Genomic DNA, 21,939 nt, shown 5'->3' on the forward strand with positions numbered 1-21,939 from the left:
ACCAGCTGCCCTGGACCCCCTCTGCCCACATCACCTCCCCCCAACTGGTACACACTTTCTTCTAACTCTTGAAGTTAAAACTTTTTATTTGATTAAGTTCAAGGAATCTTTATAGAGCTTAATTGCAATAACTGACTTGACTTCTGCCTTAACAGAGAGTAAGTGTCTCCCTCAGTGCTGCAGAATAACCATTTTGCCTGCAGTCTGGGCACTTACTGAGCATATGGGAGCTATTTATTGCCCGCACTTTGAGGAACTTTTGATTATCTCCTGATTGCCTCTTAATTAGATTGGTGGGGGAAGGGCGTGCTTGTGCAGAAGGGGCCAGTCTGGGAAAAAAGAAATATATTCCACATATTTGAAAAATGAAAACGAGTTCTCTACTCTTTTGTTCATCTTACATTTTTACTGTTTTTCTGCATGTTTTCATTTTTCATTCTTGTTTTGATCCTTTATTAAGACCCATGAATAGGTGCCTCTTGCACACAAACAGGCAGTTATTAGTCTAAATAAACCTAACATGGAATCCTTGAGTGTGTCAGGAAATTGCGCTGGGAAGAGATTGCAATACCAGAAACTAAACCCCTTGTTCTGACCATCACTTTCTTTCCACGAGGAGCACGTTTCTAAAAGAAAGGGGGGTCAGAGTTAGAAAATCATTATATCCTTGGGAATCCGCACTTGAATCTGGGACCACAGAGAAAGTAAGAGGATCGTTTGTGTCCAGTTTAGAATCGGTGTTAAACGTTGCCAGGAAATAGTAGGCCTCTGTGTGTGTCCCTCCGTGTCAGCCACCCTCCGAGGCCTTCATGGGACCCTGTGTGGGAGACACTATCTTTAGCCTGCCTCACAGGTGGTGAAACTGACCCTGGGAAGGTGACACCATGACCCAGTCGGCACCACCTTGTCTTGCACATCTTGTAAGCGTGCAGAGCTGGGTCCGGCGCCACAAGAAGTTGGAGAAGGTGGCCAGGACTACTCATCAAAGAGGCTGCTGCATCCCCAGCATACAGAGCACCACCTGTCTTGTCCCAAGTGGTTTGTGTTGGGCACAGGTGCCGACCACCCACAGAGGGGTGCAGGGGCCTGGCAGTGGGTGGGCCGAGGCGGACCCTTTCTCCCAGCCCCACCTGGCCCGTCTCTGGTGAAGCGCCTTGGCCTGACCATGGCTTTTCATGGCAGGTTTGTGTGTGATGCTGCCATGGTCCGGTCACCCAGTGCCCCAGCTGCCATCAGCATGGGCAGGCTGCCGCGCTAGGTGGGCTCAAGTTGGGGGAAGAAAGTGCATTAGAAAGTGGACAAGTCTCATTATTTTTCCCGAGCTTTTTCTCCTTTCAATTTGAAGAGAAAAACTGTCATAAACAAAATGGCTTTAGCTAGCTGAGAGTTCCTCACCTCCTGTGCCCTTCACCAGCGGCTCTGCCCCGACTCAGCCACCCACAGGCTGCTCTGCTGTTGGGTCCCTCTGGGTGAGCCCGTCAGTAATGCTTTTTGGGTTCCTCTCTGCTCTCCCCAGGCAGGCCTGGGACCTGGCTGTCGACATTTGTCTCTCCCAGCTGCCGACCATCATCGAAGAAGGCACGGCATTTCGGGTGAGTCCTCCCAGGGCATCCTGCGTGGTCCACTACGGCATCTGCTTCTCTGGCCACCTGGTCTGCAGAGCCCCTGGTCGGGTGTCAGAGACAGCCCTCACCCACCTGGGAGAAGATGCATTATCCAGAAGCTTAAAAGATTGCACCAACCAGGGGTTAAAGTTAGATTATGAAATGGTCAGCTCTTAAAAACGTCTTCTCTACAGTGTTGCTGTCATAGGTCTGCTTTTCTTGACGTGCACTCCCTGATCCCAGGTTCTCAGCCTTTTTACCACGAACGGATGCTCTCGACTTGCGGCCCTGCTGCCCAGTGGCCAGATGAAGCCTCTAAGGCTGAGGCTTGGCCCCGAGGGGATGTCTGGTCCCCATGTACTTTCCTAGGTGGTGGTCTGGTCATCCTCGAGTTAATGTCGTTTCACTTGTGGCTCCTGAGGCAGGCAAATCGACTCTCCCCCCACCCCGCCGGGGGTCGTTACATCAGCTCACCAAGAACCCCCTGTTGCATCCCCTGCACATACAGCCCCTCCTGTTTTCATTCAAGATTTGTTCATTTGATGAGCGTTTACTGTGCATCAGACACCACGTCTGGGTGCACGTGGGTGAGACCCGGTCCCTTCCCTCAAGTAACCATTGAGAAAAGAGAAAAGCCACCCATCAAGTTAGAGTACAATTAGATCCCCCATCTGACCCTCCAAGGGACCGGGCAGGTGTTCAGGACTGGGGGAGTGGTGGGGGGAGCCGGGAGGAAGCAGGTGGCTCCAAGCTGTCCACTGAGGGGACGGGTTGGAGGGTGGGGCTTGGAGATCGGAGTCACTGGCCTTTTCTCCCCACACCGTCGTCTCTGGGCACCATTGGAGAGACCACAGTGGGCAGCTTAGCCCCCCGGTGCCTCAGTTTCCTTGTTTTAAAACGGGAACTATAGTTGTATCCAATTCAAGGAGCATGTGAGGACTGGAGGACAGAGCCTGGTACGTGGTACATGCTGGACACAAGGGTTCCTGGCCCTTGGTGTATTCACAAAGCCCTGACTGCAGCCAGAGGCACCCACGTCTCACTGCAGAGGTTTTTAACTTTCAGTGCACATCACATCAGTAAGATTGAAAGGGAAGCTTTCAACCTTACTGAATCAGGGGCCTGGGTGCGTGTGTGTGTGTGTGTGTACACATATGTATTTCTGTGGGGGGTGTATGTGCATATATATTTGTGTGCCTGCGTATATCTATGGGGTATGAGTGTGTGTGTTCTCTGTGGGGTGTGTGTCCGTGTACATGTGTATACGTGCGTGTATGTCTGTGACGGAGGGGGAGGGTTGTATGCATGTGTGTTAACTCAGGTGATTTCGATTCCCCCCGAGACTGGGGTAACTGGGCTGTGAGGCCCTCCCTCTCTATCTTATCTTTCCTCCTTCATTGCTTGAATTTTTTTCCCATTTTATTATGAACATTTTCAAACCTACAGCAAAGTTGGAAGAACTCTGCATCGAGCACCCGTGTGCCCACTGCTGGGTTCTCCACCAGCACTTGCGGTGCCTGCTCCAGCAGCTCGCCGCTCTCCACCCACCTTTCCTTTAACGCACTTACAAGGGAGTCGAAGCCAGCCTTGCGTCTTGAACCCTGAAGTGGGCGCCGGCAGGGCCTTCACTTGGCTCTCGCCTATATGTTTGGCATTGCCTGGGAGACCGTAAACCCTGAGGCAGGGACAAGTCTCCGTGGGGAACAGTCCTGGCCTCCAGCTCCTCACACGCTCCACCTCCACAGGGACAGGGCCTGTCACCACAAACATGTGTTCGGGAACCTCGTTCAACTCATGCTTTTTTGTGCTGTGTGCCTGGTTTTCCTTTGTACCGTCAAGGGGTCAGAGCTGCACACCTCTCAGATAAAGCCCCACGGTTCTGTCCTCACCCCTCCCTCCAGTGCCAGGCCTCCTTTCAAGCGTCTTCAGCTTCATTTCTCATCTACTAGATTCAGGATTCTGCCTCTGGGAATAATCTCACCAAATTGTCACTGGGAGGGATACCTGGTGGAGGCCACACGCTAGCTGTTTTATTTAGTTTTCATTCTTTTGGAAGCATAACATACACATAGAAGATTGCAGGCATCGTAACGTGCAGCTTGGTGAATTTACAAGTTGAGCACACTCGCGTAACCAGCACCCACTTAGAACATCAGCGGTCCCCCAATGCCCCTCCTGCTCTGGCCACCACCTCCGCCAGGGTGTGTGCTGCCCTGAGGGGTTGGTACTTGGGTAAATAGAATCCTTGTGTCTGGCTGCCTCCGCTCAATGCCAAGTTTGCTCCATTCACTTGCAGCTCACTCCTATCACAGTGTGGAAACCCCAAAGGTCATGGTCTATCCCATGGACCTCACGAACTGTGCTGGCCACTGCCCAGCCGAGACGCTGGAGCCTGAGACAGAAGGAGAAATCAGTCATGCTGGACCTGTCTTTCTATGAAATTTTGATATTTTGTTCATTATAGATTTTTATATTAATTTTTATTTTCTTAAATATTGCATTAAGGTTTTTTTTATCTGAATTACTATGTTTTTTGGTGCCCCCTTAAATTTTGTGCTTGAGGCGAGTGGGTGGGTGTGGCCAGGTACCGCGAATTCCTCGTGCTCTGGTGTGTTAATGTCAGGTGTGCACACGAGGAGTGGGATTTCTGGTCACCAGGTGTGCATATTTTCAGTTTCAGTACAAACTGCCGGACAGTTTTCCAAAGTGGCTGTGAGTCAATTTCCAGTCCTTCCCACGATGTATGAGAGTTTTAGTTGTCCCATGTCCTCATCAATACTGGATGTTTTCCACCTTTTGTTTTTTCATTTTGGCTATTCTGGTTCATTATGTAAAGGTATTTCATTGAGATTTATCTTGTATTTCCCCGATGGTTAATAGAGTTGAGCCCTGTTTCGTGTTTTTATTGGCTTTTTGAATATCCTCTTTTATAAATTGCCTGTTCAAGCCATGTGATCCTTCTTCTTTTGCGTTATGTTTCTTATCGATTTGTAGTGGTTCTATTTATATTCTGAATACAAATCCTTTGTCACACATTGTGAATATCTTCATTCTGCAGACTTGATTTTCACTTTTTTAATGTTTTTACTTGATGAACAAAAGTTTCTTGTTTTACCATATCCAGTTTACCAATGTTTTTTCTCTTATGGTTAGGGCTTTTGGTATCCGTTTAAGAAATCTTCACTTACTGTGAAACAGCCGACATAAGTGTGTTTGGACTGGGGATGGCAGGTGAGAAGAGTAGGAGTGTGTTGAGATGAACTAGCTCTCCTGCCTCCCCACAGTGACCTCACAAGTCACGGTGGATTGGCCCCAGGGTCAGGCGTGGCTCTTTGTGCCCAGAGCTGGCCTTTCTGCTCTTAGTCCTTCGCGCTTGGCGCCTGTTTTCAGACCCCCCAGCCTGTCTGACACATGGGCTAACCACAGGGTTGACCACCTGGCATCAGAATCGTCCCAGGAGGCCCAGGCCACATGGCCACATGACTCAGAGCCTCTGCCCACGATCTGTGAGCTCTCCTCCAGAACACTCATCCTGGGTTCTGCTTCTTCCCCCCCAAGAATCTACACGGTATTTCCGGGAGGTAATCATGAAGATTTGGCCCAAAACATCAACTCTGTGAATAATCTCAGGCATTCATGGGGCAACTCTTGAGCTGTTCTGTGAAGTGTTACTTAAAATGCTGAACCACACTTATGGTGGGGTGCTGATCTGATCTGTCATCTTCCCCGTGGCTTTAAGAAGCATGACAAACCTCACAGCATACTTCGATGGCCAAAGGCTTTTCCCTCTTTGTCAGCTTTAGGTGAAAAGATCAGGAATGTTTGTCATTCGGGACTGAGCGGCTTCTTCAGCAATGAGCAGCGTGTTTGCATCCATAAGGCAAAATTAAGTGAAGGAAATGGGGGGAGGTGGAATTATCTGAGTTTCCCGGCTTCCCCTCCCAGCCTGAAGGTCCCCCTCACTCAGTACAGCTGGGGAGGGAGCATTTAACAAGATTATTGTTTTTAAACCAATTTGTGAATAACTCACACTTAAAAACAGGAAAATCACTTTGGGGGCTCCATCCCAATCCCCAAGTTGCCCTCCAAATTTGATTAACTTCACGTACACTGACTTTGCAAGAACACGCATTCCTAAGTGTGAAAGTCCTCTGCCGAATTCTCATGCAACACTGACTTCTTTACAAGGGCACGCACCATGGCTCTGACCACCAGGCCCCTCTGTGGAGGGTGCGGTGGGAACACACCTGGTCTGGCTCACAGCTCTGCTGGAGCCATGCCCACGGTTTGAAGTCCTCTATGCGCACACTTCCACACGTGCAGGAACCTGGGGTTGCAGCCTGCATCCCTGCCTTCCCACCCACCCTTCCTTACACAGACACCCGCTTTCCCCCTGGGGAGACAGAGTGGGACAGATAGGAGTGGGCTGGAGGCAGAGATTTGGAATTCTTTCTGTCTGGAGCTCAGGGACAGCAGAGCTGGGTATTAAGTGGAAATGCCTATGTAAGACAGAAAACCCAGCAGTCCTACTGCTTGGTCTCTCAGTTCCCGGACCTCCTTCTGACAGCCTGGGCCTCCTCCTACCTGAGCCGCTACTTCTGCAGTTTCCCTCGTCCTCGTCATCTCCACTAAAGGCATCCCCTCCGCAGTGCCTGCGCGAGGACAAGCCACCCTCCGCACCCCCACTGCCAAGCTGGGGAAGCCCACTGTGACCTGCTGCGGTCACGACCCTCCAGGTGCCTTAAACGCTGCCTGGCAGGCTGCCCGGACGCATCTCCTTCCTTCCCGTCGCCTCTCCGCTCGCTCTTCCCTCCATCCACAGCACCTCCTTTTCCCACCTCGCTGAGAGACAGGAGCGATAGAGGGATCCTCTGTAAGTCCTGCCACATTGGCCTTTGTCCTGCATCCTGGCCCAGCTGTGTTGCATCTCCTGCTCCCAGCAGTGCTACCCCCAACCTGTGCGCCAGGCGTCCACTCGCCAAGGCCCTAGCCCAGCATCTCCCTCCTTCATCAGCAGTTTCCCCCTCTTACAAATACGCCCTTATTCTCCCACCTTTAAAAAGAAATTCCTAGTCACGTGACCCCATCCGCTTTCCCGCCCCCACTCCCCATGTCTCTCCTTCCCCTTTGCAGCCAGATTCCTGCAAAGAACTGTCTATTCTTGAGCCTCTGAATCATCTTTTCTTCTGTTTGAACCCAGTCCGGTTGTGCTTCTGCCCACTACCAGGGCCCTCCTGTTACATCCTTAATGGTCTCCAGGGCCCTCCTTGTCACCATCTGCTCTGGACCTTGGTCCTGCCTGACCCTGTACAGTCATGGAAGGTGCCGACCATGTCCTTCCCCCTAAAACACTCCTCCCTGGCAACCTGGCCACCACCCACTCCTGATCCCCCTCTGCTGGCCTTACCCTTGTGTCTCCACCTCCTTGGCCTCTCGCTCTTGGGGGGCTCCAGGGCTCAGCCCAGGGTCCCCTCTGTTTCTCACTTAACTTTAAACTAGATCTGTCTCTCCAGCCCAGACCCATCTCCTGGACTGCGGGCTCACGTGGGCCATCATCTCCCAGATGTCTCGGTCGGGTGTCCAGTAGGCACCTTAAACTCAGTGTGTCCAAGCTGAGTTCCCCACGTGCTCCTCCCAAACGTGCTCCTCTTTCAGTCTTCCTGCCTCAGGTCTTGGGACCCCGCTTCCGGGTGTTTAGGCCCAAGCCCCGGCATTAACCTTACTGCAACCCTCTCTTACCCACAGCCAGTCTGTCCTTGCAGCCTCTGGCTCTGCCGTATGAAACGTCCTGGTCTGACCATGTCTCACCACCTCCTCTGGTATGGCCCAGCCCTGTGTCCCCTCGCCTGGATGGTGGTGGCCGAGTGGAGTCAGGGCCTCACAAAGACACACGGCTGAATCGATGGTGGGGGTGGCGTGTAAAGGCAGAGCCGGGTGAAGAAGGAGAGCCCCTGACTAACCCTCTGCTCGTCCCACAGCACAGCCCCTTCTTTGCTGAGCAGCTGACCGCCTTCCAGGTGTGGCTCACGATGGGCGTGGAGAACAGGAACCCACCTGAGCAGCTTCCCATTGTCTTACAGGTGAGTGTCTCCAGGTGAGCCAGATTGATGAAGGAGCTAGAAAACCCGCAGCCGCCCAGGAGGGAACTAGTTTATTGGGGCTGAGTGTGCTGGTGTGTGACAGCCCTCCTGCTTTGGAGTTAATGCCTCCTTGTCTCCTGGGCTCGCCTGGTGAAGTCACTGAAGCCTCTCCCCCCCCAGTTAAACACTGATCTGGGCTGTCGTCAGCTGCCCTCCCCTCTCCCCCCATTGCTGCTGCCAGCAAGCTCCGTTCCAGCACGGCTCTGGCATCAGTGCCCCTTCTCTTTGGAAGGACATGAGATGCAAATCAACTGCAGAGAAAATGGGAGAGCCTGAGCAAACTACACACGTAGGTCGTGGCACCGCTTCCGGCACCTGTGGGTTGCTCACTTCCAGGGGGCTGTGCCCCGCGGTAGCTGTGGGCTGTTGCACTCTCTGGCTGTGCCGTCAAGCGCAGTCACCCATGTGGCCTGTGTCAGTGCTCACGCGGCACCTGGTGCCCCACGAGTGGTTTGGGAGATCAGTTCTGTGGGTCTCACCCAGCTAAGTTTTGGGTAATGAGATGGCAAAATACCAAACTTCGTCACAGGCAGGAAGTTTAGGAAGTTTTCACAGAACTTTTGTTTCAGTTAATGTATATTTATGGGGCAGGTGTAGGGACCAGGTCATGACATAAGCAAAGCTGTTTTGCTCTGAGACAGTGTCACATGAGATGTAAAACCACTGTCAGTGTAGACACCAAGGCCTAATAATTCACTTTACGCCCTGGAAGAGATTGTGTGCAGTGGGGATGAGGCAGTTGGACTTGGGTGAGAACTGTGGACGGTTGTGGGAAGGGCCGTGCCCGCAGCAGGAGGGGCTGCATGTCCAGTTAGGAAGTGGGGTCTTAAATTCTGAGAGCTGGCTGGGAAGACCATCACCTTCCCCTCAGAAAGCTGATTAGGTTGCTTTGCCTCACCTGCCTGAGGACGAGGCCTTGCCTCCCCCCAGGAGGGCCCCACTTTCTCAGCATGCTGCTGACCACGTCTCGCAGAAGTGCCATTCATCTTCACTGGGCCCAACGCGCTCTCTGAGCGGCTCCCGCCGCCAAGGACAGTTTGAAAAATAGGTGAATGGCTGATCCCTGTCCCACCTGGAGCGTGGCGGGCCCCCTCCCTGCATGGCCTGCTCTCCTGCTCTGTGCTGACCGCATGGTGGGCTGGGAAGGTGCCTACGACAGAACTGAGGTCTCATCTGGCTCAGGACTGTGTGCCGGGACCCAGGCAGCAGAGCAGTGAGAGCAGTTTGTGCAGTTGTGGAAATGCCACCACACAGCCGTGTCCTCGTGGCTTGATAATTACGTGGGCACAGGGTGTTGGTCAGGATCCTTCCCTGGAGATATTTTGGTGCTTTTTCTGTCTTATGACTGCTTATTTTCTGACATTGTGAAAAGAATGCAGAAATTATTAGTATTCCTCATGTGTGTTTCTAGATTAGTTTGACTGTCTTGAGTTTGCAAGGTGAGCAATAAACAAATTTTCAAAACAAAACAAAATGAAAAGCAACGATAACAACACAACAAAGCAAACTCGCCGTGTGGCAGGAGCCCACGAGTCCTCATGCAGCGAGTGGAAGGCTGGCGGGGCTATGGGACAGCAGCGCCGGTTGGTTGCTGTGCTCCCCAGCTCCTAGAGCCATCCGAATTTTCATGAGAGGAGACTGTGGCCAGCCTCCACTGCCCTTCCTATTATTTCAATAATGTGATAGATAAAATTGGTCCTTTCCAAGCAGGGGCACAATGCCCAGCACTGAATCCTGCCTGGCAAACAATCCTGTTGTAAATGGCCTCCTATTGACTTTTTCTTTAATGTCCCATTTACAACCCACACGCCCTCAGGGAAAGAGAAGACCCAACTTCCTGATGCCAAAATGAGGGAATGACTCTGAAAGAAAAGAAAGGGGCATCCTCTGTGCGATCTTTCAGACGAACGAAACCATAGGTTCCTCATCATTCTGATGGGGGATCTGTCTGGGCTGTGTCCCACCTGGATCAGTGCAGGAACCTGTACTTAACAAGAGAACCCAACACAAGGCAAAGGAGAGCTTGCTTCATTTGGGGTAGCCTGCGGTGTTGGCTTCTTTCTCATTAATTCAGTTATTTTACCAGAACCTGGGCCCCATTATCCATAAATTATCCCCAGTGCCTTGGCGAGTCAGGAAGTGTTGCTGAAGGGAAAAAGAATTTTAATACAGAGACGTCACAGCTTTTCCAATCCCTGCTACTTTTTCCACTGCCAGAGAGCGTTTTCTCCCTCCGAAAACTCAGAGGCATTAACTGAGGATCATTGGGGTAGAATGAACTGTCTCCTCGGGCTGATCTGCAGCCTCTCGTGTAGATGTAAGCGTGAACGTACGCTTTTCCTGACCAGTCCTGATGTCCTTTTTCACCTTTGAAAAATACAAATCAACAGAAAGGACGGGAAGGAAGATTCTTGAGCCCTGCCACACTGCAAGGCCTGGCCCCGTGGTCTCCTGGTCTGGTGGCCCTGCCTGGACTCGGCATTACTGTCTGCACTCCCTCAGTGGCCCATGTGCAAAGAAGCCCCAGGCAGAGAAGGAGGAATCAATGTTGTGGAAAAAGAGAGGGAAGAGAGAAATTTTACAGGATTCCATGTTAGTACCTGTATACAGATACTACAAGTCAGTGTGGGCATTTCATTAGGAAACCCTGTTTGCTTTCATGCCATCATTTTATTTACAAATAGAAATTTTGGTCTGAATGTACAGGATTATTATTAGATGGCATCAGGATAATAACTGGGATGTTATTATTACACATATTATATTCATCGGTGGCTCCAGAATCTCTGATCATCAGATTCCTGGGTCCACCAGGCCAGGACTGGAGCTTGAGAATCTGGTTTTTAAGAAGCGGCTCTATCCAGCAGTCTCAGCGCAGAAGCCTGAGTGCGTTTTTGTGCACAAAGCAAATGAAAGGTTGTTGCCTTAGCAGCTCTGTTTTAGTTTGGGTATTTGTATCTCCATTATTAATCTTCAGTTTGGGTTGCCACAGACAGAAAGAAATCCCAGTAACTCATTTAGTTCACCAACGTTTATCTCTGTAATTTCCCCGGGGCCTGAGGCACACTGAAACAGGAATTTTTTTCTTTTTAAGTACAAATACAAACAAACAAAAGCCAGTCCTTTTTTAAAAAAGTAATTTTAATTTATGTTGGGCCTCAATATTTTTAAAATGTAAATCAACAGAAGGAATCACAGGAAGCAGTAACGTTTAGAAAAACCAGTACTTGACATTTTCCCTAGGACTTGTTATTGATGCTGTTTATTTTCCAGTGAAACATCAATACCCACAGCACAAAACCCTGCATTGCTGAGGGTCTTGAGTCTCTGAGACAAGTGGGCTGTCTGTTGATGCTTTAATGTGTGTTTCGTCAACACGGACAACAGAGTCAGGAAAGATCGCATTGCAGTAGTGATGGTGATGGTTTCCCTTTTACTTTTGCCATCTGTAAATAACGTTGTAATGGAGACCTCTTACTGCTGGTCAGTGCACATGAGAAACAAACAATGTGAACTACGAGTGGTTAGGTTTCTTGGCCCAAGTTGCCATTTCTTCCACTGCAAAGTGCTCTGCTATTTACTTGAAAACACAGAGCTTTATTCACGTTGACAGTGTTTTAAATAACAAAGGGAATCAGTAAATAGAATCTTTACAAGTGTTAGATGTGTTTGATGTCTTTGATTTTTGAGGAATTACACCTGCTTTCACAAACCTAGTAAATGGAAGGTTCTGCTCGCCCTGGATCTCTAGAGACTTGAACCTCCGGCAGTTCCGTTTTCTTTAAAAACAAATAGGGAAAAACAAATACCGTATGCTAACACATATATATGGAATCTAAGGGAAAAAAAAAAAAGGTCAAGAAGAACCTAGGGGTAAGACGGGAATAAAGACACAGACCTACTAGAGAATGGACTTGAGGATATGGGGAGGGGGAAAGGGAAGCTGTGACAAAGTGAGACAGTGGCATGGACATATATACACTACCAAACGTAAAATCGATAGCTAGTGGGAAGCAGCCGCATAGCACAGGGAGATCAGCTTGGTGGCTTGTGACCACCTAGAGGGGTGGGATAGGGAGGGTGGGAGGGAGGGAGACGCAAGAGGGAAGAGATATGGGAACCTATGTATCTGTATAACTGATTCACTTTGTTATAAAGCAGAAACTAACACACCATTGTAAAGCAATTATACCCCAATAAAGATGTTTAAAAAATAGGGAATTCCTTGGTGGTCCAGTGGTTAGGACTTGGCGCTTTCACTGCCAGGGCCCAGGTTCAATCCCTGGTGGTGGAACTAAGATCTCACAAGCCACACAGCACGGCAATAAATAAATAAATAGTCAATCAAATCGCTTCTGAGAGATGGAGACATCCTGTAGCTGGATGCTGACACCGAGACTAACATTCATCACACCCCTCATACCAGACCGCGTTGTACCAGACAGGCTGCATCTCATTTGATTCTGAAAATAAGCCCAAGTCACATGTTATCTCTCCTCTTCTTGATGAAGAAACTGAAGTGTCCAGAGGTTGTGATTTAAGCCACACTGTGAGGAAGTGAGATAGTCACGTCAGCTTGACTCCAAAGCCCATGCCTTTCAGCCATCTAACCTTGCCCTCCAGATCTGTCTTTCCGCTGCAGTGGCACGAGATAACCCATGAGTTAAACATGGGAAAGGGATCAGGGCCCGTTCAGATAGGCCCCTGTGAGCAGCCCCACATAACCTCTCCCAGCTTCTTGTTTGGAGAACCTCAACTTCTCCAAACATAAAATGAACCACTCGATCATCCGTCTCGAAATAGCGATGTGGAAACAGGCTCCAAACCAGTGGGAAATGACATTCCAGCAGCTGAACCCAGCCACCTCCGCTTCCCTGACCCCTGGGCTGTCCGCAGGCTGGGAACACACGCTCTCGCCTCCTCTGCAGCCATGGGCCGCGCGTCCACCTGGGGAAGCTCCCCAGCCTCCCCCCCTCCACCCGGGAACCCCTCCTCAGGAGCCTCGTGCTGCCGGGACCCTCCCCACTTTCCACTCCCTCCAGCATCTCCTGCCACCTCCTCTGTCCCCCACCTGCTGACCCTCCCTGCTCCCCACCCTCCTCCCGCCAACCCGTATTCACCCCTCAGAGGGTAGCCCCTTGAACCACTGCTCTGGCTGCGCCATTTCCTCACCCCTGTTCAGTCCCGACACCACGGTCCACATCCCTGCAGCCAGAGGGTCCTCTTCACGAGTCCCACTACTGATCCTCACCTCCCGGGAGCAGGTACACAGTTAAAACCTCCCCGCCTTCTCTCCCACCTCCCTCGCTGGTCTCTCTACCCAGCTTCTCCCTTGCAGACCACCCCAGGCTGGCTGGTCCGTCCATCTGTTCTTTCCTCTTGCCTCATTCCAAATCTTCTCTTTCAGCGGCTCCTTTCCCTGACCCCTATTCCCCCTCCTCCAGCAGGCTTTGTCGGTCATGCCCGCCAGCTGTCTTGGAGTCTGTTTCTCCCCATCGGTCATGGCCACGGTCAAGTCCACCCATCCCACCCCTCCATCCATCTTCCTGCCAGCCTATTGCCCTCAGCAAGCACATTGGATGGGTCCCTCTGCTGCTCTTCTTAGGAAAAGCTGAAGCCCTTAGCTTGGTCTGCAGGTCTGGCTGGTTCTGGAGTCTCCCCCATTAGACTGGCCACCTGCCCTTCCTTGGGGAAGGCCCACACTTTCCCAGCCCCTCTGCCTGGAACCTAGGAACCCCACACGTCACCCACTGGGAGGGAGAGCTTTCAGACCCCCAGAGTAGGGAGTGGCCCCCAGTTGTCTGTTCGATGGTTATTGCAGTGTGGCTGCGGAATGTCTGTGTCTGGGCCAGGTGGTGATGGGAGGGGCCCTGCTGTTCCCAGTTGCACCCAGCACCGCACCCGCACACAGTAAGTGCTCTGTTCATGTGACCTCTGGGTAAACATCGTGAGGGAAAACTCAATATAAATGACTCCATTAAAGTTTAAAGCTTTGATATAACACAGGAAGAAAGAAAAAATACGTGGCAGAGGTCGCTGTTTTTAATTTACAAAGAATCCTTTCATATCAAAAAGAAAAAGCCAGACATTTAAGTAGGAAAATAAGGACATGCATGGCCAGTTTACTAGAGAAATAGCCTATTAACCTATGAAAAAATATTTAACCTCACTTGTAATCAAAGAAATTCAGATTAAAAGAGCATTTTATTATTACCTATCATGTTGGGAAATAATAGTGTAACGTGGGCTAATATTTTGCTGGTAGCTTTTAATTTGATATTTAATAGAACTCTTGTGGGTGGGTCTTGTGTTATGAATTAGGAAATTAAGGTTCAGAGAAGTTATTTTCCCAAGGCCAAGTAGCCCGTGAGCACCAGAGCAAACATGTCCTGGTGCCCGGTATTCAGCCAAGGCTTGGTGGGCAAGTTGGTTCAGCTGGAGGGCAATCTGGTGATATAAGTGTGTATGCTCTGACCCTGTAATTTTACTTCTCAAGTTTATCCTAGGGGAAGGGGAAAAAAACGTAAATGTGCAGAGATCTACCTGGTAGAATTTTTATCACAGCATTGTTTACAATAGCAAAAATTTGATAATAATTTAAGTATCTAGCAATGGGGAGATTGTTTAAATGAATTATGCACATTTACAGAAAAGTTCAGTGCTGCCGTTGGCAGCCATAATGGTCAGACGTATCTAGCTATGTGGAGTGAGAGTGAGGGTGTATCATTTAGTCAGAAAGGAGATGAGAAACACAATAGTATCTTATCGAATTTAGAACAAACGGGACGTTGTACATAGAGAACAGTGTCTGGAAGTGGATAGACCAGTGTCATCAGTGGATATTTTCTTAAATGAGGTTATAAAGTGTCTGTTCTATTAGTTCCTACAGCGTACACATAGTTACCTGTTCATAAAGAAATGGAGCATTCCCAGCCTGTGTAAAGCATGAGCCATAGAGAAAGGGGCACCTGCTGACCTGGGAGAACAGCCCCTGGGGATGCTCATCCTGGCTCCGTGTTGCGGGGCAAGGGGTGTTGCGGGGCAAGGGGTGTTGCGGTGACACCGCCTCTTCTCCCTTCCAGGTGCTGCTGAGCCAAGTGCACCGGCTGAGAGCCCTGGACCTGCTGGGAAGATTTCTGGACCTGGGTCCCTGGGCGGTGAGCCTGGTGCGTGCTTCCTGTGTCCACAGTGGGGGGCACGAGACTCCACGTCACCGTCTGACAAATCAAGGGACCTTGGCCATGCGGCCAAGGATGACTGTGGGGGTGGCCGTTAAGCCCGCAAGCTCCCGTGGACCTTGCTTTTTGCACCTTCATTGTCACATTGTTGGGCGGCCCTTTCCCATCCGCTGTTAGGCTTCACCTTTGCAGGACAGAAAGTGTCCTTTAGGGACACTCTAAGGAGGGGCTCACCCCTGCCAGGCCAGGAAGCTGGCAGCCTCTGGGCTGAGTCCCCAGCCACACGCGGCGTGTGTTCTCCTAGGAGAAGCCTGCGAAGCCTCACTCGCCGTCCTTTCACTGTGGTTTTAGGCACAACTCTGAAACGCTTTTCTATCATTCTATTCACAGGAGAATGGAAACAGCCATTCAAAACACTGACAAAAATAGAGTCAAAAGTGATCCATTTTTTCAACACATAAATCACCAGGGAAAGAGATCAGGAGGGACCTAGAGATAAAAGGGGATTCAGGAGATCCACCACCAGGTGCAGGGTCTGGACCTTATAGGGCTCTATTTGCAAATGAAAGTTTGAAAGTTAAAATTTGAAAAATTAATAATCATGAAACAATTAGAAATTTTACATGAACTGAATATTTTATGTTATTAAAGAATAATTGTTGAGACTTCCCTGGCAGTCCAGTAGTTAAGACTCTTTGCTTCCAATGCAGGGGGCGCAGGTTCGATCCCTGGTTAGGGGACTAAGATCCCACATGCGGTGCAGCGCAGCCAAAAAAAAACAATAATTGTAATTGTTCATTTTTTTAGGTGTGGTAGTGGTATGTGGTCATGTTTTCATAAAAGAGACCTTATTTTTTAGAGATAAACACTTAAGTGATTACAGATGACACAATGTGATACCTAAGACGTGCTTCAGAACATTCAGGAAAGGACGGTGGGTAGGGCCAGCCAGGATGCCGCGCCCTTTCAGTTGATGGCGTTGAAGCCAAGTGATGGGCACATGGGAGTTCAGCATATTATTTTATCTCCATTGATGTATATTTAAGTTTTTTCATTGTATATTGTCAACCAAGAGTCATAATTGATAGTTCAACATGAAGGAGAAGAGGGAAAACCTAAAAATTAGGAAGAATGCACGAGCAGTCCTTGCTAGCCCTCTTATACTCCCAGGTGCCAGCAGGGAGGCCGTATGTAGCTCACCACAGGTAGACTCAGGTGGAGGCCTGGCATGTCTCTTAGCTGCGTGAGCTCATGCAGCCCAAGCAGGCAGGCCTGGGTCGCTTCCAGGAGAAGGACTGGAGGTGAGGGAGGCACGACCCTTCCCCATGCAGCTCCGTTAGTGCTGAGGACGCCATGCGCTCTGCTCCCTCCGGCGCAGGGCTGACGTGCTCTCTCTCGCAGGCCTTGTCTGTGGGTATTTTCCCCTACGTGCTGAAGCTGCTGCAGAGCTCAGCCAGGGAGCTGCGGCCTCTCCTTGTCTTCATCTGGGCCAAGATCCTCGCCGTGGACAGTGTGAGTAATGTCTGTCCCCCCCCACCACAGGAGAGCTGCTGAGAGTAGGGCGGGGGGCCCGGCCCCACCGTCCATTCTCCCTCCTCCTGGCCTCACGCCCTCCATGGCCTCCCTCCCTCCCAGGAAAGGCTGTGCTTCCCCTGGGCCCAGTCCTGGTCTGTCACGCTGGCCCTCGGCTCACCTGTTGTCTCTTGTGCTCTGCCCCCTCCTCACCCACAACCACCCCTCCAGCCGGCGAATGACCCTGCCCGCTTCCTTCTTGACGCTCGGCCCTACCTCACCCCATCAGTCTCCTGTCTCCAGCCAGTGTTTTCCCTCCCCAACCCTGACCCTGGGAACAGTCCCGTGGAGGCCCAGGCTGTCACCTGTAAGGCTCAAGCTGCGGCACTAGCGGTCACTTCTCAGCTATGACAGCCCAGCCCATACCACGTCTCCAGCTCTGCTCCCAGTAGGCACCTCCCCACCCCTGTCCTCGTGCCTGTGGGTCTGCAGTCACATGGCCACTGCTCGAAGTCCTAGGCAAGGCCCTGTACTCAGAACTGTGCTGAAGGCCATAGGTGTCGCAGAGCTCAGCCGTCCCTGCCCACGACACTGTCTACTGGGGACAAAACCCTCTGCTATGAGGCCGAATCCGCACACATGCCTGGCATGAGGGTGACTCTTCAAAAAGTCGAGAAGTCTTGTGGGCAGGGCTGCATTTGTGTGCCTCAGTGTAAAGGAGATTATAATGTTAACCCAGGTGGCAGGGGGCCACCGAGGCCTCTGCTGCAGGAATTCATGCCCAGAGGGAGGGGTGAGGGTGGCCAGAAGGTGGGGGCTGCTGGACAGGAAGGGCCAGGGTAGGGGACGCACAGCTAACAGGAGGGCCAGGCAGGTGTGGAGAACAAACGGTTCTCGAGTTTGAACCTGTGTGGGGAGTGGGCCGGCTGTGTCAGTGACAAAGGGGCGCCGAGCGGGGAGGCGTGGTGAGGGGAGCGCTCAGGGGACCACTGGTGATGGGGCCTCGTGGCCTGGGAGGTGGAGACTAGGGCCCTCGTCTACCCGATGACGATGGCAGGCAAGTCCTCGAGGGGAAATGTGACACGAAGGCCCAGCGGACTGAGGGCTGAGCTTCGGGGTCTGCTCTTCGGGGGGCAGAGAAGGGAGGGTGGAAGGAGGTTGTCAGAGAGGGGAAGGGTGGGAAGTCTGATAACAGAACATGAAGAAGGAGGCTCCAGAACAAGGGAGAGCACTGGGAGCGGGACAGAGACCCTCAAAGAGGCTGCTGCACTTGGCAGTCAGGCTTCAGAAGTGTGTGGGGAGGGAGGCAGAAATGGGGGCTCTGGGGAGGACGGACGGGGTGCGGCCCTCAGCTTGCTTGAGGGGTTTGTAAGTGGGGAGACGAGTTGGCATCAGTGGTTGGGTTTGCTTGCTTGTTTTGAAGGAATGGTGACTTAAATGGTCTCTAGTTGGGAGAAAAGAATCAGCAGAGAAACAGCCATACATCTAATTGGACTTTGACCCGCTCGCTGTGTACATGTGCGTGTGCACACATGTGTGTATCTGAGTGACACCCCGTGGCAGGGGCTCTTGTGTGAAGATTTTCTTAGTTCCTGCATCAACTCCATGCTATAAGTGTGGTTTTGTAGATTATCTGCAGATAAGAAAATGCTCATTTAAGGAGCTGCCCAGGAGCCCATAGCAAACCTGTAACAATTTGCTGTGAGCTGAGTGGAGCCCTTTCCACCCACAGGAAAGGGGGATCAGCAGAGCCACAGAGAAGGAGGGCAGGAAGCAAGGGCATCACCATGCAAAGGGGGAGACCATTCTCTGCTCTGCAAGGGGTAAAAGGAGAGAGTGGGGGACCTCAGCTCAGAGTGTCAGCCCCTCCTTCCTGTCCAGGACCTCTGCGCCATTGAGATAGCCCTGCAGGCCGCCCGCTACCTGGGGCTCTTTTCAGCTCACACACCCACAGGGCTTCCACTCCCTAGCACCGGTGGGCCTGGAGGTGACAAATGCGTCAGGCAGATCCGGCCACCTGGTCCTGTCCCTACCGCCTTCGTGCATCAGTCCTGCACGCTGCTGCCCGAACCCACTCACGTGACCCTCTTTGCTCCAGTGGTAATAACTGTGGTAATAACACTGCCTGCAGTATGGTTACAGAGATCAGAACTACGGTGTATAAAGCAGTTTTGGAAATTTTAGAGTGAAGGGAGTAGCGGTAAAACCTCATTTCTACCCAGCCCGTCTCTGCTACACTAAAGCCTTTTGTTGCTGATCGGAAAGCCTGGTCTTGTGGCTCAGGAAACTGTACCTTTTGGTCATTTCTACTTTGCCCTTTGTCAAATTTAATTGAAAAGCCAAGCTACATAAATAAGAGGGCTTTTCTGGGGAAGTTATTTCAGAACCTTCCTTGCTTCTCTCCTACTTCAATACCTTTGTCATCTGTATCACATGTTTAGAAATTCACTGGCACTGCTCTTGGTACCTGGCCATCAAGGACCATGTGCAAAGGTTCTGGATGCATAAAATGGAGAGACTACCATGACGCGAAGCCCAATGAAGGGGAGGGACAGAAAAGGTTTCCCCTAAGAGATGAGGAGTGGCAATCGGCCACCCAGGCCTGCTCCCCGGGGCTACCAGTGCTACAGAACACCTTCAGCCAACTGTGATTCTTGTACTCATCAGGATTTTTAGTAGCTTTTAGTACCTGGAAATAGAGAATGTCTTTATATTTAGTCTTTGGAGTGGCTATTTCTGCTTTAATTTTTTTTCTTTACATGAAGGTAGATGACCCTTCAGAACTGCACTTTGCTGCTGAATTCTCATGGAATTTGCAGTTAATCATCGTAATCTGGTTTGAAACTGCCTCTTGGTCACATTTGTCTCCAGGGGTCTGTTTATCTCTGGAGCCCAATATGGGAGAGCTCGTCGACAGCACAGATGCTGCAGTGCTCCTCCATTACACCTGCTCTAAGGCCATCTCAGGGCCTGCGTTCACTGTCTGCTCGATGCTGGAGGAATTACACATTTAATAACACTTGAGGAGCTGTTCCTGGGCCCAGCTGGAAATGTCCTAGCCTGCAATGTTCTTGTAAGTGCAGGCGCTGGGACCATCCTCTGAATTAGTTCCTTAACCAGCTTGTAGCACCTGTTTATTTAAGGGCAATCATCCCACTGAGAGACATTTTTTAGTATTTCCGATTGAGACAGCATCATTTACTTCATCCTTCCTTTTCATGATCACCCTGGCCTGAGTTTCCAAGAGATTAAAGTTCCGTGTGTTTCTGAGGAGTTGTTCCTCCCCTCCCCTCCTGGCATCTGGCCTCCGCGTACTCATATGGTATGTGCCTCCCGCAAAGCTCAGAGCTCCCGGAGTGAGTCCTTGATGTGGCCACCATGAGGGTCAGAAGGCATGTTGTTTGTGACAGGGATGCCCACCTTGGGATGAAGGAACCTGCACAGAGACACAGACGAAGCGAGGCATCCCAGCACTCGAACACACTCAGCTGTCCCTGGGCTGCGGAGCTTCCCACCCTCAGGGCACTTCCCCAAGAGTTAAGAAGGTGTGGCCCCACTCAGGCTGTACTCCCAGCTAAGGGATGAGTCTTGGGCCCCCTCTTTATCCCACAAGCATATGTTGAGCACACACTATGTGTCATTATGTGAGGGGCTCCTAAAGGATTCAGAGAATTACCTGATTTTTTTTTTGAGCTCAAACGTCCATTTATTTCAAAGCAGTAATAATTTAAAATTATAAAAACCTTCCCGCAGTCGAACACGTAGAGGGTGAGGTCGGATACAAACGGGAAGGGAGTCAGACGCCCGGCCCTGGGGAGGCCGGGCTCCCTCCGCAGCCGGGAGGGGCAGGTCCTCCAAGCCTCCACCGCGGCAGACCCGGTGGCACCGCAGTCCATGGGCGTGAGGGGTGCAGGGGGCCGCAGAGTCCGCAGTCCTGGCCCGCGGCCCAGTGCTCGCCCTGGGGGCCGGCCAGGATGCTCAGGAGCTGCTGGCTGGGTTCTCATTACTGGGCGAGCTGAAGGAGGAGGACAAGGAAGAGGAGAAGCTCACCACCGCCAGGCCCGGGGGTGGGGGGTGGTGGTCGGTGGCCGTGTTCTGACCTGTGAGGCTTTTTTGGCAGATGGGGCAGCTGTCCAGCCAGGGCACGATGCAGCTGTCGTGGAAGAGGTGGTTTCAGGGCAGCTGCCGCACGCACTCGCCCAACCCGTAGTCGTCCTTGCACACAGGGCACTCCAGCCTGGAGCCTAAGTGCTCCTTGGTCACGGGGTGGGGGTGGGGAGGGCCTGGATTTTCTTTTTGTCTGCGGGCGGGGGGCCCCTGTTTTCAAACTGATTGAGGCGCAGGAATTACCTCAGGCTTAGAGAAGGTAGGCTCAGTCTTGGAGGAAGCAAGGAGGGGAACTCCAGAAAGAGCTACAGGCTCAGAAGGATCATGTGCCATTTGACTGAAGGGGCAGTGTGCACTGTGGGGGCACTGATGTACAGAGAAGGCGTGCCTCGGGACAAGGAAATCTAATAACAGCACATTAGGAAAGCCCTTTCCTGTCGTCTCAGTGCCCTGATAATCTCCAAGAGATCTGGTCCCAGAGGATCTCTTTTTAAATCACCCATACACCATGTTACTCTACACTTACTGCTACCAAGCAAAAATTACCAGACATGTGAAGAAGGAGGAAAATATGATCCATAATGAGGAGAAAAAGAAAATGAGTCCACTGAAACTTATTCTGAACTCTCACAGATGTTAGAATTAGCAGACAAGGACATTAAAATGGTCATTAGAAGTCTGTTCCATATAAAAAAGCTCCACTGAGACATGGAAAATATTAAAAGGACCCAACTCAAACTTCTAGAAATGAAAACTATGATACGTGACATGAAAAGTATACTAGATGGGATTAACAACCGATTAAATGTTGCAGAAGAAAAATTAGTGAACTTAAAGACATAGTAATAAAAACTCCAAAATGAAGCACAGTGAGAAAAGAAACTTTTATAAAACTAAAGGAACATCTTTGAGTTGTGGGACAACTGCAAGTGACCGAATATATGTGTACTGGGGGCCCCTAACGGGGGATGGCAAAAAAAATATTTGAAGAAATAATGGCTAAGATATTTTCAGATTTGATGAAAACTATAAACCCACAGATCCAGGAAGTTCAACAAACCCCAAACACAAGAAACATGAAGAAAACTACACCAGGGCACCTGATAATCAAATTGCTTAAAAAACAACAAGTTAAAAAACTCAGAAGCAGACAATAAGAAAAGGAACAAAGAAGCAAAGATAAGGATGACAGCAGATCACTTGTCAGAAACAGTGACCAGAGGAAGACAGTGGGGCTGCATCTTTAAAGTCCTGGAAGAAAAACCATCAATGTAGAATTCTGTACCCAGTGAAAATATCTCTAAAAAATGGAGGCAAAATAAAGACTTTCTAAGACATATAAAACTGAAAGAATTCATCACTCATAGATCCACAGTATAAGCAATGTTAGAGAAAACC

At 50.6% G+C, this 21,939-nt stretch overlaps 1 protein-coding gene across 5 annotated transcripts in view; it reads left to right on the forward strand.

Moving 5' to 3' along the window:
* The window catches only part of RPTOR (regulatory associated protein of MTOR complex 1), a 346,540-nt gene that overhangs the window by 254,870 nt on the left and 69,731 nt on the right, over nucleotides 1-21,939 (forward strand). For all 5 annotated transcript variants that reach the window (XM_082861744.1, XM_082861740.1, XM_082861741.1 and 2 more), the window contains 4 exons: nucleotides 1,517-1,592; nucleotides 7,583-7,684; nucleotides 14,827-14,910; nucleotides 16,324-16,434. In XM_082861744.1, the coding sequence (XP_082717870.1) occupies nucleotides 1,517-1,592; nucleotides 7,583-7,684; nucleotides 14,827-14,910; nucleotides 16,324-16,434 (373 nt within the window). The remainder of the gene's footprint in view (nucleotides 1-1,516; nucleotides 1,593-7,582; nucleotides 7,685-14,826; nucleotides 14,911-16,323; nucleotides 16,435-21,939) is intronic.

This window comes from Leucopleurus acutus (genome assembly GCF_964270905.1).
Source record: "Leucopleurus acutus genome assembly, chromosome: 19".
NCBI lineage: Eukaryota > Metazoa > Chordata > Mammalia > Artiodactyla > Delphinidae > Leucopleurus > Leucopleurus acutus.